We start from the raw sequence: 15,000 nt of genomic DNA on the forward strand, positions 1-15,000 counted from the left end.
GGCAAACGTGTTATAAATTGATTTTTCGTTCATTATTCAAAATGTCAAGTGGGCTACGGAGCCTGAAGATGCAAATTTAAGAGCTTGAGATTTCGCAATAAAAAATATATTCCTGATTAATATATTTCGAAAGTCTGTGTAAAAAGTACCTTTTTGTGTGCGTATATTCGAAGAAATGAGGTACTCAGAAATTCGGATGGTTTTATATTTACAGATATTTATTTGTATTATTAATGTTTTTATAATCATATATATATATGTATATTAATATATAATATAAAATACCTGTACAATCATACCTCCCAAACCTATATCTATATATATATAATATATATATATATATATATATATATATATATATATATATATATATATTATATATATATATATATATATATATGTATATAATTTATTTAATAGCAGCAGAAATATAACAAAACCTGTTTACTCAGAGTTAACGTTCCCGTTCGTCGGACAGTTTTGTTAAAATAGAACAGAAATAGCGATATGATCAAAACTAGTTAAAGGACCACATTTAAAAATGGATTTGTTTTTCATTGGTCCTTTCAAGTAACGGTCTTAAGCATGCGATAAACAAAATATACAAAATAAATGAATTCAATATAAATTCATCCTATTGTCATTTATTATATATGAAATATAATTCGATTAATTACAATATGATTCGATTAATTACAAACAACATTATTTAAAAAAAAATGCCGAGTGCAGTGCAATAATAAAATTCAGATAAAATACATGCAAAATAGAACACTCTGTATCGAATTATCTATAAATTAAACGATTAATTAATAAATTAAATGATTAATTTAATCGTTTAATTTATAGATAATTCGATATAGGGTGTTATATTTTGCATGTCTTTTATCCGAATTTTATTATTATGCACTCGGTAATTTAAAAAAAATAATAATTTGTTTGTATATACGTCAGGACCTAGACATGTTTTTATGTGGATGTTTGTATTGTTGGTATGCATATGTATTCGTATGTATGCGCCTGTGTATATATGTAGGTAAGCGTGTATGTTTATACTTATACACATACATACATGGATGTATATGTATGCATGTATTCACTTGAATTTGTGTGGATGTGTATTTACGTACTTATTTCTATATATTTATATATGTGTTCTTATATGTGTATTTACTGCTAATATTAACTTTTATATACACATGTATACGTAATTTTATTTTGTGAACGTTCGTTACGCATAATCAGACTTCTTTCTTTCTTCCTTTCCTTCGTTACGGAAAAGTATTTTTTCTACTCCTATTCGTTACTTGTATTGAGTCCTTTAAATTTACGCCTACTCTTACTGCTTTAGCTAACTGTTGTTTATAAGAACCTTACCTTTTCATTTTCTTTTTATTCCCCCTGTCTGTGTTTTACTTCTAGTCTATATTTATACACTAAGGGATTTTTGCATGCGGGCAAGATTGCGTACATATGTATACATATGTATATGTGTATTTGTGTGTATATTTACGTCTTACATATATATGTCTGCATATGTATGTGGTCTGTGTATATCCATCTGTGACTTTTGATGTATATATGTATATTGATGGTTTAGTATGCATATATACTGTTGTAAAATATTATAATTTTTATTGTATTAATTGTATTAATCGAATTATATTTCATATATAATTACTGACAATATGTATTTTGAATCCGCTCTTCGATTTAAGGTTTTTCCTCGATTTTTTATAATAGGATGAATTTATATTGAATTCATTTATTTTGTTTATTTTGTTTACCGCATGCTTAAGACCGTTATTTGAAAGGACCAATGAAACAAATCCATTTTTAAAGGTGTATCCTTTAACTAGTTTTGATCATATCGCTATTTCTGTTCTATTTTAACAAAACTGTCCGACGAACGGGAACGTGAAACTCTGAGTAACAGGTTTTGTTATATATCCGCTGCTTTTAAATAAAGCATATTACTCTACCTCTGGTATTTGAATACTCTTTTTTTTCCACCTTGCTTCACATTTATGTGCTTACTCCGGTATACACACACACACACACCACACACACACACACACACACACACACACATCTTTGAAAGTCTATGAGAATTACTTAATACAGTTTTGAAGTGTACCGGTGATTTTGAAAGAAGATTATTTGTTTGAAAAAAATTTATGAAATCTATTATAAGGATGTTACTAACCTTTTTTGGGGAAAAAGTTTTTTTTAGCGTGTGAGCTCTTTCATTTAATCTTTTCAGACGCACGTGCTTTTTTAGAGAAAAACTGCACGGATAATCTACCACTAAACACTACATTTAAGCACATTCATCCTAATCCTCCAAAGAAGTTTTTCCAAGAACTATTATTGAACTCTAAAAGCATAAAGACTCTACAATGTATTGGTGTACTTATTTATTAATTTTTGTATATTATTATTATTATTATTATTATTATTATTTTTATTATCTAGTTTCAGCTCACGAGCTGTGGCCATGCTGGGGCATCGCCATTAATAAGGAAATACCGCTGCCCTGGGTGAGGCATATATAATATATGTATTATTATTTTTTTGAAAAATCATTGTAAATTTCTTTTTTCCCCCTTCCTCAGTTTTAAAAAAAATTCTTTTCCCCTTCCAAATCTTGAAAACTTGCCTTACAGTGAAAACCGGTTTGATTTATTATTTTTAATTTTTAAATTTTCCATACACTCATTTTTATTAAAATTTACTTTCAATTTAGCATTCTGCCTTATTATAATTTCCTCTCCTACACACACACACACACACATATATATTATATATATATATATATATATATATATATATATAAATGAAAGAATGGAGTTGAACGACGAATTAACAAAATTCCTTTATTAATTCTTTGTTAATTCGTCGTTCAACTCCAGTCTTTCATTTATTTGCATTTTAAAAACACACAAATTTCCACACGAAAGCACGTGATCTCTGCCCTTGGCAAGTAGCTTCAACCGTGTTTTTCTGACGTGAATTTTCTACCCAGGTATCGGTTAACCGATTTATCCATAATAAGATAATTCATTCAACTACTCTTATATATATATATATATTCACACGACGGGCTTCTTCCAGTTTCCGTCTGCCAGATCCACTCACAAGGTTTTTGCCCGGCCCGAGGCTATAGTAGAAGATACTTTCCCAAGTACCATTTGGATGGGAAGCAAGCTTCTTACCAGTCAAACACGAAGAGGAAAATAGCAAGCTTTTACAGCAGATCACATTTGTTTCTGCTTTAAATTGCTCAGTTTACATATACGCATCTTTATATAGGATCATTTTGTTGAATAATTTATATAATTATATATGATTCAGCGACAGCTGCATGCTGGGACTTCCTCAGATGAAATACGATTAAGCACTGTGGGGTCTCTTTGAGTCTCCTAATATATATAATGTCTGTTACTCTCTACCAATCAGTTCATTAAATTCGAACAACGTATACTGTTGCCGTGACACAAAAACAAATACTAAAGCAAGATCACAATAATAGTACCAACAACAACACAACGAAGGCGACATTAATGATACTAATAAAAATGATAATAATAAAAATAAAGCAAAACCAAATCTCTTTAAGTGATAGCGGTTAAAATGATGAAGCTGTAGATAGCTTTTACCAAGCGAGTAGAAGTGTGTCAATGGAGTAAAATAAAATAATAAATTTACAAATGATTTTATTTTCTATCATGCCTGTCTCCGTTTTCATTGCTTTGCTGTCATTTTTCGACTACAGGCATTTATCTTGAATTAGCAATTATCTTTATGCTTTTCGGCTGTTTAGCCTCAATTGACCTTCACGGTCCCCATTAGCCGCAACCTTAATTTCATTCCTATAGTTTATATATATATTTTCTTACTTTTACTTTCGCACATGAACACACGTGAAATACACTTATTCTCAACTTATTCTCAGTCTTTCCCCAGTCAATCATGAGATTTGCTTACTGTCGAAGTGTATTTACTAAATCTGTTACTAAAATATTTGATCTGCATTCTATATCAAGCGTTACCCCAGGGTGCTTATTAGTTAATTAATCCTTATGTGTAACAACAAACTAAAAGGTTCTTTTATAGAATTTGAAAAAAGTAATAACAATGTTCCAGATAGATGCAGGCGTAGCTGTGTGGTATGAAGCTTGCTTAACAGCCACATGGTTCCGGGTTCAGTTCCACTGCATGGCACTTTGGGCAAGTGTCTTCTGCTATAGCCTTGGGACGACCAAAACCTTTGAGTGGATTTGGTAGACAGAAACTGAAACCCGTTGTGTGTTTGTGTGTATATATATAAATAAATAAATAAATATATATATAATTAATTAATAAGGGTGAGAGAATTAGATACTAATTTAATAGTATATCTATTCAACACCAAGTGGCCCAGTGCTTCGAGAAACCTGGATTATTATAATATTTTATTATATATTATAATATTTTATACAAAAATAAATATAAGAGAATGGTCACTATGTGGCTCATTCTAGCACTAGAAAATCCAAAAAGGTTTCAACCACAAAATACATGTTTCCCGTGAAAGTCAGTACGATTGTTAGCTCACACGAACAGGGCAAATAAAAAATAACAAAAATACAGATTATTTTGGGACAATTGTTTCGCTATTAATGAATTAAATGTAATTTTACTTACAAAAAACCCACTTGTAGCTCCTCGGCCAAAAACTATCTGAGGATATGACTCCAGGTCATATTTTATCAGTATCATGTACTCCAAGGCCCTTAGTTATGCCACATATAGTTTTCTTTGTACCAGAATAAGTGTTCCTTAGACTACATTGTTTTAGTATCCACTAGCAGTTCGGTTGGCGTGTGCTCGGTTTGTTTGTAAGGGAAATAACTCTATAAGCATTTTTTAGAGAGTTATAGCCCAAAAATAGCAAAAAAAAGAATTAAATGGAAAAAAAAACTGATGGTAATATTTTTGTTTAATTTTAACTCATCGTAGACATTTATAGAGTTTACTTCCCTATATAATAGCGTATAAAAATGCATTAAAATTGAAAAAAATATGGTAAATTATTTTTAAAATCGTTAGACTCATCGTAGACGCGCGGTAATATCCAGAAGGGCTCGTATTGAATCACGCGTTTCTTAACATATGACTGTCTGTAGGTTTGTTCAAAGAATTATAATAATGTGTGTAAGCGGCTTGTTGTTCCATTAGCGGATGACTCGTAAATTCAGGTTGGCATTGTACTTTAGATGTTTATACAAGCCTTTGCAAAAGTTTAGACAAATCGTATATGGAAGAGAATTATAATAATTGCAATACGTCGATTATAATCACCCGAAGAGCGGCGAGCTGGCAGAAACGTTAGCACGCCGGGCGAAATGCTTAGCGGTATTTTGTCTGGCTTTATGTTCTGAGTTCAAATTCCGCATAGGTCGACTTTGCCATTCATCTTTTCGGGGTCGATTAAATAAGTACCAGTTACGCACTGGGGTCGATGTGATCGACTTAATCCGTTTGTCTGTTCTTGGTTGTCCCCTCTATGTTTAGCCCCTTGTGGGTAGTAAAGAAATAGGTATTTCGTCTACCGCTACGTTCTTAGTTCAAATTCCGTCGAAGTCGACTTTGCCTTTTATCCTTTCGGGTCGATTAAAAATAGTGCAGTTTACGCACTGGGGTCGATATAATCAACTTAATCCGTTTGTCTGTCCTTGTTTGTCCCCTCTGTGTTTAGCCCCTTGTGGGTAGTAAAGAAATAGGTATTTCGTGTGCCGCTACGTTCTGAGTTCAAATTCCGCCGAAGTCGACTTTGCCTTTCATCCTTTCGGGGACGATTAAATAAGTACCAGTTGCGCACTGGGGTCGATGTGATCGACTTAATCCGTTTGTCTGTCCTTGTTTGTACTCTCTGTGTTTAGCCCCTTGTGGGCAGTAAAGAAATAGGTATTTCGTCTGCCGCTACGTTCTGAGTTCAAATTCCGCCGAGGTCGACTTTGCCTTTCATCCTTTCGGGGTCGATTAAATAAGTAACAGTTACGCACTAGGGTCGATATAATCGACTTAATCCGTTTGTCTGTCCTTGTTTGTCCCCTCTGTGTTTAGCCCCTTGTGGGTAGTAAAGAAATAGGTATTTCGTCTGCCGCTACGTTCTGAGTTCAAATTCCGCCGAAGTCGACTTTGCCTTTCATCCTTTCGGGGACGATTAAATAAGTACTAGTTACGCACTGGGGTCGATGTGATCGACTTAATCCGTTTGTCTCTCCTTGTTTGACCTCTCTGTGTTTAGCCCCTTGTGGGCAGTAAAGAAATAGGTATTTCGTCTACCGCTACGTTCTGAGTTCAAATTCCGCCGAGGTCCACTTTGCCTGTCATCCTTTCGGGGTCGATTAAATAAGTACCAGTTACGCACTGGGGTCGATATAATCGACTTAATCCGTTTGTCTGTCCTTGTTTGTCCTCTCTGTGTTTAACCCCTTGTGGGCAGTAAAGAAATAGGTATTTCGTCTGCCGCTACGTTCTGAGTTCAAATTCCGCCGAGGTCGACTTTGCCTTTCATCCTTTCGGGGTCGATTAAATAAGTACCAGTTACGCACTGGGGTCGATATAATCAACTTAATCCGTTTGTCTGTCCTTGTTTGTCCCCTCTGTGTATAGCCCCTTGTGGGTAGTAAAGAAATAGGTATTTCGTCTGCCGCTACGTTCTGTGTTCAAATTCTGCAGAGGTTGACTTTGCCTTTTATCCTTTCGGGGTCCATAAATTAATTACCAGTTGCACACTGGTATAGATCTAATCGACTGGCCCTCTTCCCCAAAATTTCGGGCCTTGTGCCTAAAGTAGAAAAGATTGTAATCACCTGAGGGGATGACTCGTAATAACGAGTTAGCATTATTATTGTTTGCAAGTACATTAAAATGATGAACATTCGTATATGCAATAAATATTAACGATCTGGAATAATTTGTATAAGGCGATTATAGTCAAATAAACAGATGAAGTAACATTGCCATTTGAATGATTGTCAAAATGGTTATATTTGTGTATGTCTATTATAATCCTGCAGTAATTGCAATTTGAAAGGTCCAATGTCAACCAAGTAATGGTAATACGATGTTCGATGTAAAATCAAACAAAAGCATTTATTTCCAAAATGTAGGACATAAATAGAAACATGGTTAGATTTATTCTCTCAAAACAGAATTTTTGATAATTTCGTGCGAGACTATAAATTTCCTAAATCCCTTGTCAGTATTTAAAGCGTTGAAAGGCGGCGAGCTGGCAGAAACGTAGCCGTATTTCGTCCGCCGTTACGTTCTGAGTTCAAATTCTTTGGTAGTCTTGTTGCTACGCAGTCATATGAGGGATAGTTATACATAAAGAGTAAGTATTTTGTGAAAGTTATTTTGTTGTTGCTGTTTAACTCCAGGTCATATTTTATCGAGTATCACTGTACTCCAAGGCCCTTTAGTTATGCACATATAGTTTTCTTTTTTACCATGAATAGTGTTCCTTAGACTACATTGTTTTATGTATCCACTAGCAGTTTCGCCCGGCGTTGCTCGGGTTTGTAAGGGAAATAACTATATAAGCATTTTTAGAGAGTTCTAGCCAAAAATAGCAAAAAATGCATTAAAAATGGAAAAAAAATGATGGTAAATTTTTTTTAAATCTTTAACTCATCGTAGACATTTTTAGAGAGTTACTTCCCTTATATAATAGCGAAAAAATGCATTAAAATGGAAAAAAATTATGGTAAATTATTTTTAAAATCGTAGACTCATCGTAGACGCGCGCTAATATCCAGAAGGGCTCGATATGAATCACGACTATAAGATACCCGGTTTTGGTTAAACTGCACCGCAAAATGTGGGAGTAGTTAGGAATCTAAATCGTAGGAGACAGACAGCACACAACCTCTCTTTTATATATAAAGATTTCCCAAAATAGTTGGGTATAGATTGAATGATATGAGGCAAATAATTCTAGCAGGTCTCACAACCATCAATATTTGTTTTGTTAAGACTTAATGAAGAGGGAGGGACAGTGCAATTAGAACGTGATCTCACTAATGATGTTCAGGTAATCAACAATTGGTAATCGAACAGTAAGTGTATATGTTGCATACGATGTATCGATGTATGGTTGTAATATTTTTAAAAAAGACAAACAGTCCTAAATATTTTAGGTCAGAAAAAAATAGAGTGTTGTCGCCTTTATACATTTCCGAATGGTATTTTAGCCTCACAAGAGAGTTAAACAGCTGAGTTGGTGTCTTGATGATGATGATGATGATGGTGGTGGTGATGGTGGTGATGGTGTCGGTTATATACATTTCCAAATGGTATAAGTCACACAAAAGATTTGAAAAGCTGGTGGTGGTGTTGTTGTTGACAATGATAATGACAATGATGATGATGATGATGATGATGGTGGTGAGGATGATGATGATGATGATGATGATGATGATGATGATGATGATGATGATGATGATGATGATGATGATGATGATGATGACGACGATGATGATGACGACGATGATGATGATGATGATGATGATGATGATGATATGATGATGATGATGATGATGATGATGATGATGATGTTGACGGTTATATACATTTCCAAATGGTATAAGTCACACAAAAGATTTGAAAAGCTGGTGGTATTGTTGTTGATAATGATAATGACGATGATGATGATGATGATGATGATGATGATGATGATGATGATAATGATGATGATGATGACGACGACGATGATGACGACGATGAGGATGATGATGATGATGATAATGATGATGGTGATGATGATGATGATGATGATGATGATAATGATGATGATGATGATGACGACGATGATGATGACGACGACGATGATGATGATGATGATGATGATGATGATGATGAGATGATGATGATGATGAGATGATGATGATGATGATGATGAGATGATGATGATGATGTTGGTTGTGGTGGTGGTGTGATGGTGGAGATGGTATTGATGGTGACCGTTGTGCTGGCTACTTTAGCAGCGTTGGCGATAATGATGCTGATGATGCTGTTCACGATAATGATGATGATGGTTGGGATGATGATGATGATGATGATGATGTTAATGATAACCATGATAATGATAATGATGATGATGATGAGGATGTTGATGACAACGTTGGAATTTATATAACGTATTGATGTTATTTGAACGAACCATTTCGAAATTCGAGCGTATTATATTTTTTGAATGTATTTAGTAAAACTTACCACAATCTTCCTCATCGGAGCCATCTTCACACTGACTAACACCGTCACATTGTTTCCTCTGGTGTAAACACTTTAGCTGGTCTTTACAGGCGAAGTATCCAGCACTGCATACTAATGAAGGTTGGATGTGAGAAAGTGTTGTTGGTGCGACTTTGTTGGTTACCATATTAGCTTAAAATAAAGACACAGAATATATATACATATATATTGGCCAGTTCACACAGTCGCCACATAAAAAACACACATGTGTATATACAACACACACACATATATAATTAATAAAAAGAACGGAGAAAAAGACAATAAAAAATAGCATCGCGAGTACGTGGTACATGCAAAGTATCAAGGAAGGAAAGAAAGGGTGTTTTATGTTTTGAGCAAAGCTCTTCTTCAGAAAGGGGAGACAGGGGAAAGTTCAAAAGAAAAGGAAGACGGAGGAAGAAATCGTCAACAATCCACATGTAGTTACATTTTGGAATGATATTGAAAAAAGCTGCGTGGCTGTCATTTAAGAAAGTTTGCAGAGAGTTTTGGCGGAATCACAGAGTAGAAAATTAGTGTAACATTATGAAAGAGCAACTGATATCGTACAAGGCCTTGGGATGCGATATGAGCCTAAAAATCCACTTCTTGAACTCTTACTTGGACTTTTTTCCTGCAAATCTCTGGTCTGTCTTTGACGAGCATGGTGAGAGATTTCACCAGGACATTCTGACCCTGAAAACCTGGTACCTAGGAAAGTGGAGCTCTTCTAAGTTGGATGATTACTGTTGGTCACTAAAAAGGGATGTGTAAGAAGCTAAACACAGTCGAAAATCATACGCCTCTGCGTTTTAAAGATAAGTTTCCTTCTAAAAGCCTGATTTTTTTAATTAATGAAATATAATTGATTAACAATTTACATATGATATCACAGAAAAGCTATGACTTATAGAAAAAAAATCTAAAAACACACTTGAAATCTGCGGATAAAATGCTAGTAAGTTAATCTACTTTTGTTTGTAGGACAGAATTTTTCGTTAATTCTGTTGACTACATATAATTGTCAGCCTTATTTCTGCATTAATATAATACATTTATTGCATAATTTAATTACTCTGTCACATAAAAACCATGCATGATAGAAAAATTCTAAAGACAGATTCGAAATCCCTCTCTCTCTCTTTACTTGTTTCAGTCATTTGACTGCAGCCATACTGGAGCACTGCCTTTTAGTCGAGCAAATCGACCCCAGGACTTATTCTTTGGAAGTCTGGTACTTATTCTATCGGTCTCTTTTGCAGAACCGCTAAGTTACGGGGACGTAAACGCACCATCGGTTGTCAAGCGATGTTGGGACAAACACAAACACACACACACACACACACACACACACACACACACATATATATATATATATATACATACATATATACGATGGGCTTCTTTCAGCTTCCGTCTACCAAATCCACTCACAAGGCTTTGGTCGGCCCGAAACTATAGTAGAAGACACTTGCTCAAGGTGCCACGCATTGGGACTGAACCCGCAACCATGTGGTTGGTAAGCAAGCTACTTACCGCACATCCACTCCTGCGCTCTATCTGTATTAAAAGTACTATAAAGTTCACTTTCTTTAGTTTATGGGACAGCAAAAAGTCGAATTTTGCTGACCAGCGTTATTAAAAGCAAATTGTTTACTTTCTGTCAATTAAATCTCTTTGCTGGATTTGGATTTTCCCTAGTTTTGGGGTTTTTCAAAAGTTTCCGTTTTTTGGTTACCCTATATATTAGTTCTACACCTGGCTCTAAAATATGTGTGCAGTTATATATATATATATATATATATATATATTATATATATATATATATATATATATATATATATATATATATATATATATATATATTTCTTTACTACCCACAAAGGGCTACACACAGAAGGGACAAATAAGGACAGACAAACGTATTACGTCGACCCCAGTGCGTAACTGGTACTTAATTTATCGACCCCGAAAGGATGAAAGGCAAAGTCGACCTCGGTGGAATTTGAACTCAGAACGTAACGGCAGACGAAATACAGCTACGCATTTCGCCCAGCGCAGCATGCTAACGTTTCTGCCAGCTCGCCGCCTTATATATATACGTGCGTGTACGTGCGCGCGTGTATTTTTGATTAAGCTCAATTAGAGCTGACCTGGGCTCAACAACAATAATTGCAATGGACGAATTGTTAATGGTTATAATACTGTGCAAGAGTAGTTATTCTTAATTTGGTATAATTGGCGAAGGCAAGAAATACCTGAATGGAATCAGAGTTTTAGCGAGCAAAAAAAATGGAACAAAAATGGCAACCGAAACTGGTACCAGTTGTCTGCATCGGTAAAACTATAAAGTGAAGTTCCTGTCTTTGCATAAGTTTGTATGGCGTGGAAAAACGGAGTCAGATGTTTTGACACTGACTTTTTACGTCTAAGGGAAAAGTAATTTTTCAACCTACACACTCTATAGGTGTAGGAGTGGCTCTGTGGTAAGTAGCTTGCTTACCAATCACATGGTTCCGGGTTCAGTCCCACTGCGTGGCACCTAGGGCAGGTGTCTTCTACAATAGTCTCGGGCCGACCAAAGCCTTGTGAGTGGATTTGGTAGACGGAAACTGAAAGAAGCTCGTAGTATATATGTATATATATATATATATATATATATATATATATATATATATATGTATGTATGTGTGGGTATGTGTTTGTGTATTTGTGTTTGTCCCCCAACATTGCTTGACAACCGATGCTGGTGTGTTTAGGTCCCCGTAACTGGACTGTTCAGCAAAAGAGACCGATAGAATAAGTACTAGGCTTTCAAACAATAAGTCCTGGGATCGATTTGCTCGACTAAAGGCGGTGCTCCAGCATGGCCACAGTCACATGAATGAAACAAGTAAAAGAATAAGTGTAAGAGTACTCGTTTGCAAAAAATATGCTTCCTCTCTTTTAAACAAAGAGTCGATCCCAGAACATTATTTCTTCTTCCCCCAAGATCAAGAAATATAGTTGTATATTGCTGATGTCTCTCTCTTGTTCGTTAGCAATCCACGTGAAATAAAATGGCTTCGAGATCATGTTGATATAGTTTATATTTGGCATGTGAATAGAGTTAATGTGAATAGAGTTAATTAATAAATATAGTTAATTTACGGGTAAATACATTCATATTAATATTTCAGTTGTTGTGGTTATTCAACCTCAGGTTAGCTCTGTTTAATCAAACCTCTGAATATAGAAATTCCAGCCGTGATTATGTAAACTTCAAATGAGATTGTATAACAGACTATAGAAGTCAATATATTCTTCCCCCGGACACTATGTTGTAATTTGTGGGAGATTGAGTAGGTCAAGTAACCACGTAGAGACTGCCTGTTGCTACATGTAAAGAAAGAAAAGAAAAAGTACAGTCAGCCTAGAGGCTCTGCTCATTTCAAACATCGAAACACCAAAATAAAATATTCTAAAACACAGTACATATTTTTCTATAGCTAAATATATTAACACAATAGAAACAATTGTTCTGAGTGCTTTATCAATATCTACCTGAATTTTTTAATCTCTTCTTTTTTCAAATTACACACACACACATATATATATAAGAAAGAAAAGAAAAATTACAGTCACCCTAGAGGCTCTGCTCATTTCAAACATCGAAACACCAAAATAAAATATTCTAAAACCGATGCGTCTTTAGCGACTGAAAATACTGTTCGTTAATTGGTCATCTTGAAAAGTTCTTTAGATTAGTTCGGAATGTACCAAAGATGCTCAATAATTGAGTAAACACACCAGAAGAATATTTAGGTGCTTCACTGAGTCTGCTAGGAATATGAGTACAGTTTTGTTCAAACTGCACTCTATTGTCTTGAAATTGGAAGAACGCACTCGGCAATATATAGCTCAATCTCTAAAAGGACTTTGGTTGGAACGGTGGACTGAAGTGGCCTGAGCTAAACAACAACAACAGAAGCAGCAACCTCTCCAAGGTCGTCTTGTTGTAGTCGAGGGCTCTTCGTTGACGCCCGACACCACTGGGAGGTGGCCCTCGAAGCCGCTGGAAATGTAGATCTCCAGGTCCAAATTCTTGAACGGCAAAAGTAGACTTCCGCTCCCGACCTGCCAGACGTCTCCCAACCCACAGAACGGTCGCAGTAAAATCACCCTTACTCGGCTTGTTGCTTAGCAACAACAACAACAACAACAACAGCAGCAGCAGCAGCAGCAGCAACGACAAATACAGCAACAACAGTAGTTACTCCAGCAACAACTGCAAATTCAGTAGCAAAATCATATTAAAAATAAATGAAATAAATGAACAGTTGCTGTACCAGTTACGCACTGGGGTCGATGTAATCGACTTAATCCGTTTGTTTGTCCCCTCTATGTTTAGCCCCTTGTGACTTGTAAAGAAACAAACATTATGAGTGATTTAGTATGCAGATTGGTGATCAAATTATTACTGATGATTAATGTCTATGCTCTATTCTCTTTGTATTTCCTATGTAGTGATTTCTTTTATTTTTGTCATTGTTAAATATTTAACTTCGGAGAAGTTCAATAAGAGAAAACAAATACATGTTTTCTCTGGGTGGCTTTTGAGATTCATTTTAATCTTCATTGTCTATAGTTCCCATAAATTTCGACGAGCAAATTTTATTAAAATTGCTTTCTGATTTTGGATATAGGCTTTTTTGCCTACTTACTGTTATGATAAAGCTAATTGAATAACATTTTCCAAGTCACCATAGTTGATATGTCACAGTCTAATATATCTTTATATATAAAAGTGAAGTTGTGTGTCTGTCTCCTACGATTTAGATTCCTAACTACTCCCACATTTTGCGGTGCAGTGTAACCAAATCCGGGTATCTTATAGTCGTGATTCATATCGAGCCCTTCTGGGTATTAGCGCGCGTCTACGATGAGTCTACGATTAAAAAAAAAATTACCATAATTTTTTCCCATTTTTAATGCATTTTTTTGCTATTATATAAGGGAAGTAACTCTCTAAAAATGTATTATTAAATCTCAGAACGTAAAAAGCTACAGTAACACCCCCCTTTGTGGTTAACCATATTGGGATGGCTATTATACTTTACATCTCTAAAAATGTTTATATAGTTATTTCCCTTACAAACCCGAGCAACGCCGGGCGATACTGCTAGTTTGTATATAAAATGCCAGCTCCTTTTAAGTGTTTCTTTTCAGTTTAATTGCCAAAATTATTTTGGTATGGAGCACAATATTATGTCTGACATCAGTAAGACTTTTGGCACTAAACACACAGAATATATTCTAAAAGTCGTACAAAGTAAGATATATTTCGTTCCTTTTATATGAACAGTAATCACTCGCTATATCGCCACCTATCGCACCCTCAGTACATCGCAGATTTTTCTGGCTAATATATGTAAATTTATATCGTGGACTCCTCCGTATATCGCGGGTTTCTGCGGCCGATGGATATTTATACGTTTTCAGATTTTTACCATTTCTGTGGTAAAATAAGCATTTTCATGCCTAAAAATTAATAAATTAATAAATAAAAATACAGTACAGTACTGCACCTATGCCACATTAATTAAAATATATTAAAAGAAAATACGTACTCTTTTTACTCTTTTACTTGTTTCAGTCATTTGACTGCGGCCATGCTGGAGCACCACCTTTTTAGTCGAGCAAATCGACCCCGGGACTTATTCTTTTCAAGCCCAG

General features: G+C 35.1%; 1 protein-coding gene across 1 annotated transcript in view; it reads right to left on the reverse strand.

Moving 5' to 3' along the window:
* LOC115227326 (relaxin receptor 2-like) overlaps nucleotides 1-15,000 on the reverse strand; it is a 128,383-nt gene that overhangs the window by 43,514 nt on the left and 69,869 nt on the right. The window contains exon 3 of the mRNA XM_036500680.1: nucleotides 9,265-9,435. Coding sequence (XP_036356573.1) covers nucleotides 9,265-9,435 — 171 coding nt within the window. The remainder of the gene's footprint in view (nucleotides 1-9,264; nucleotides 9,436-15,000) is intronic.

This window comes from Octopus sinensis, linkage group LG2 (genome assembly GCF_006345805.1).
Source record: "Octopus sinensis linkage group LG2, ASM634580v1, whole genome shotgun sequence".
Lineage (NCBI taxonomy): Eukaryota > Metazoa > Mollusca > Cephalopoda > Octopoda > Octopodidae > Octopus > Octopus sinensis.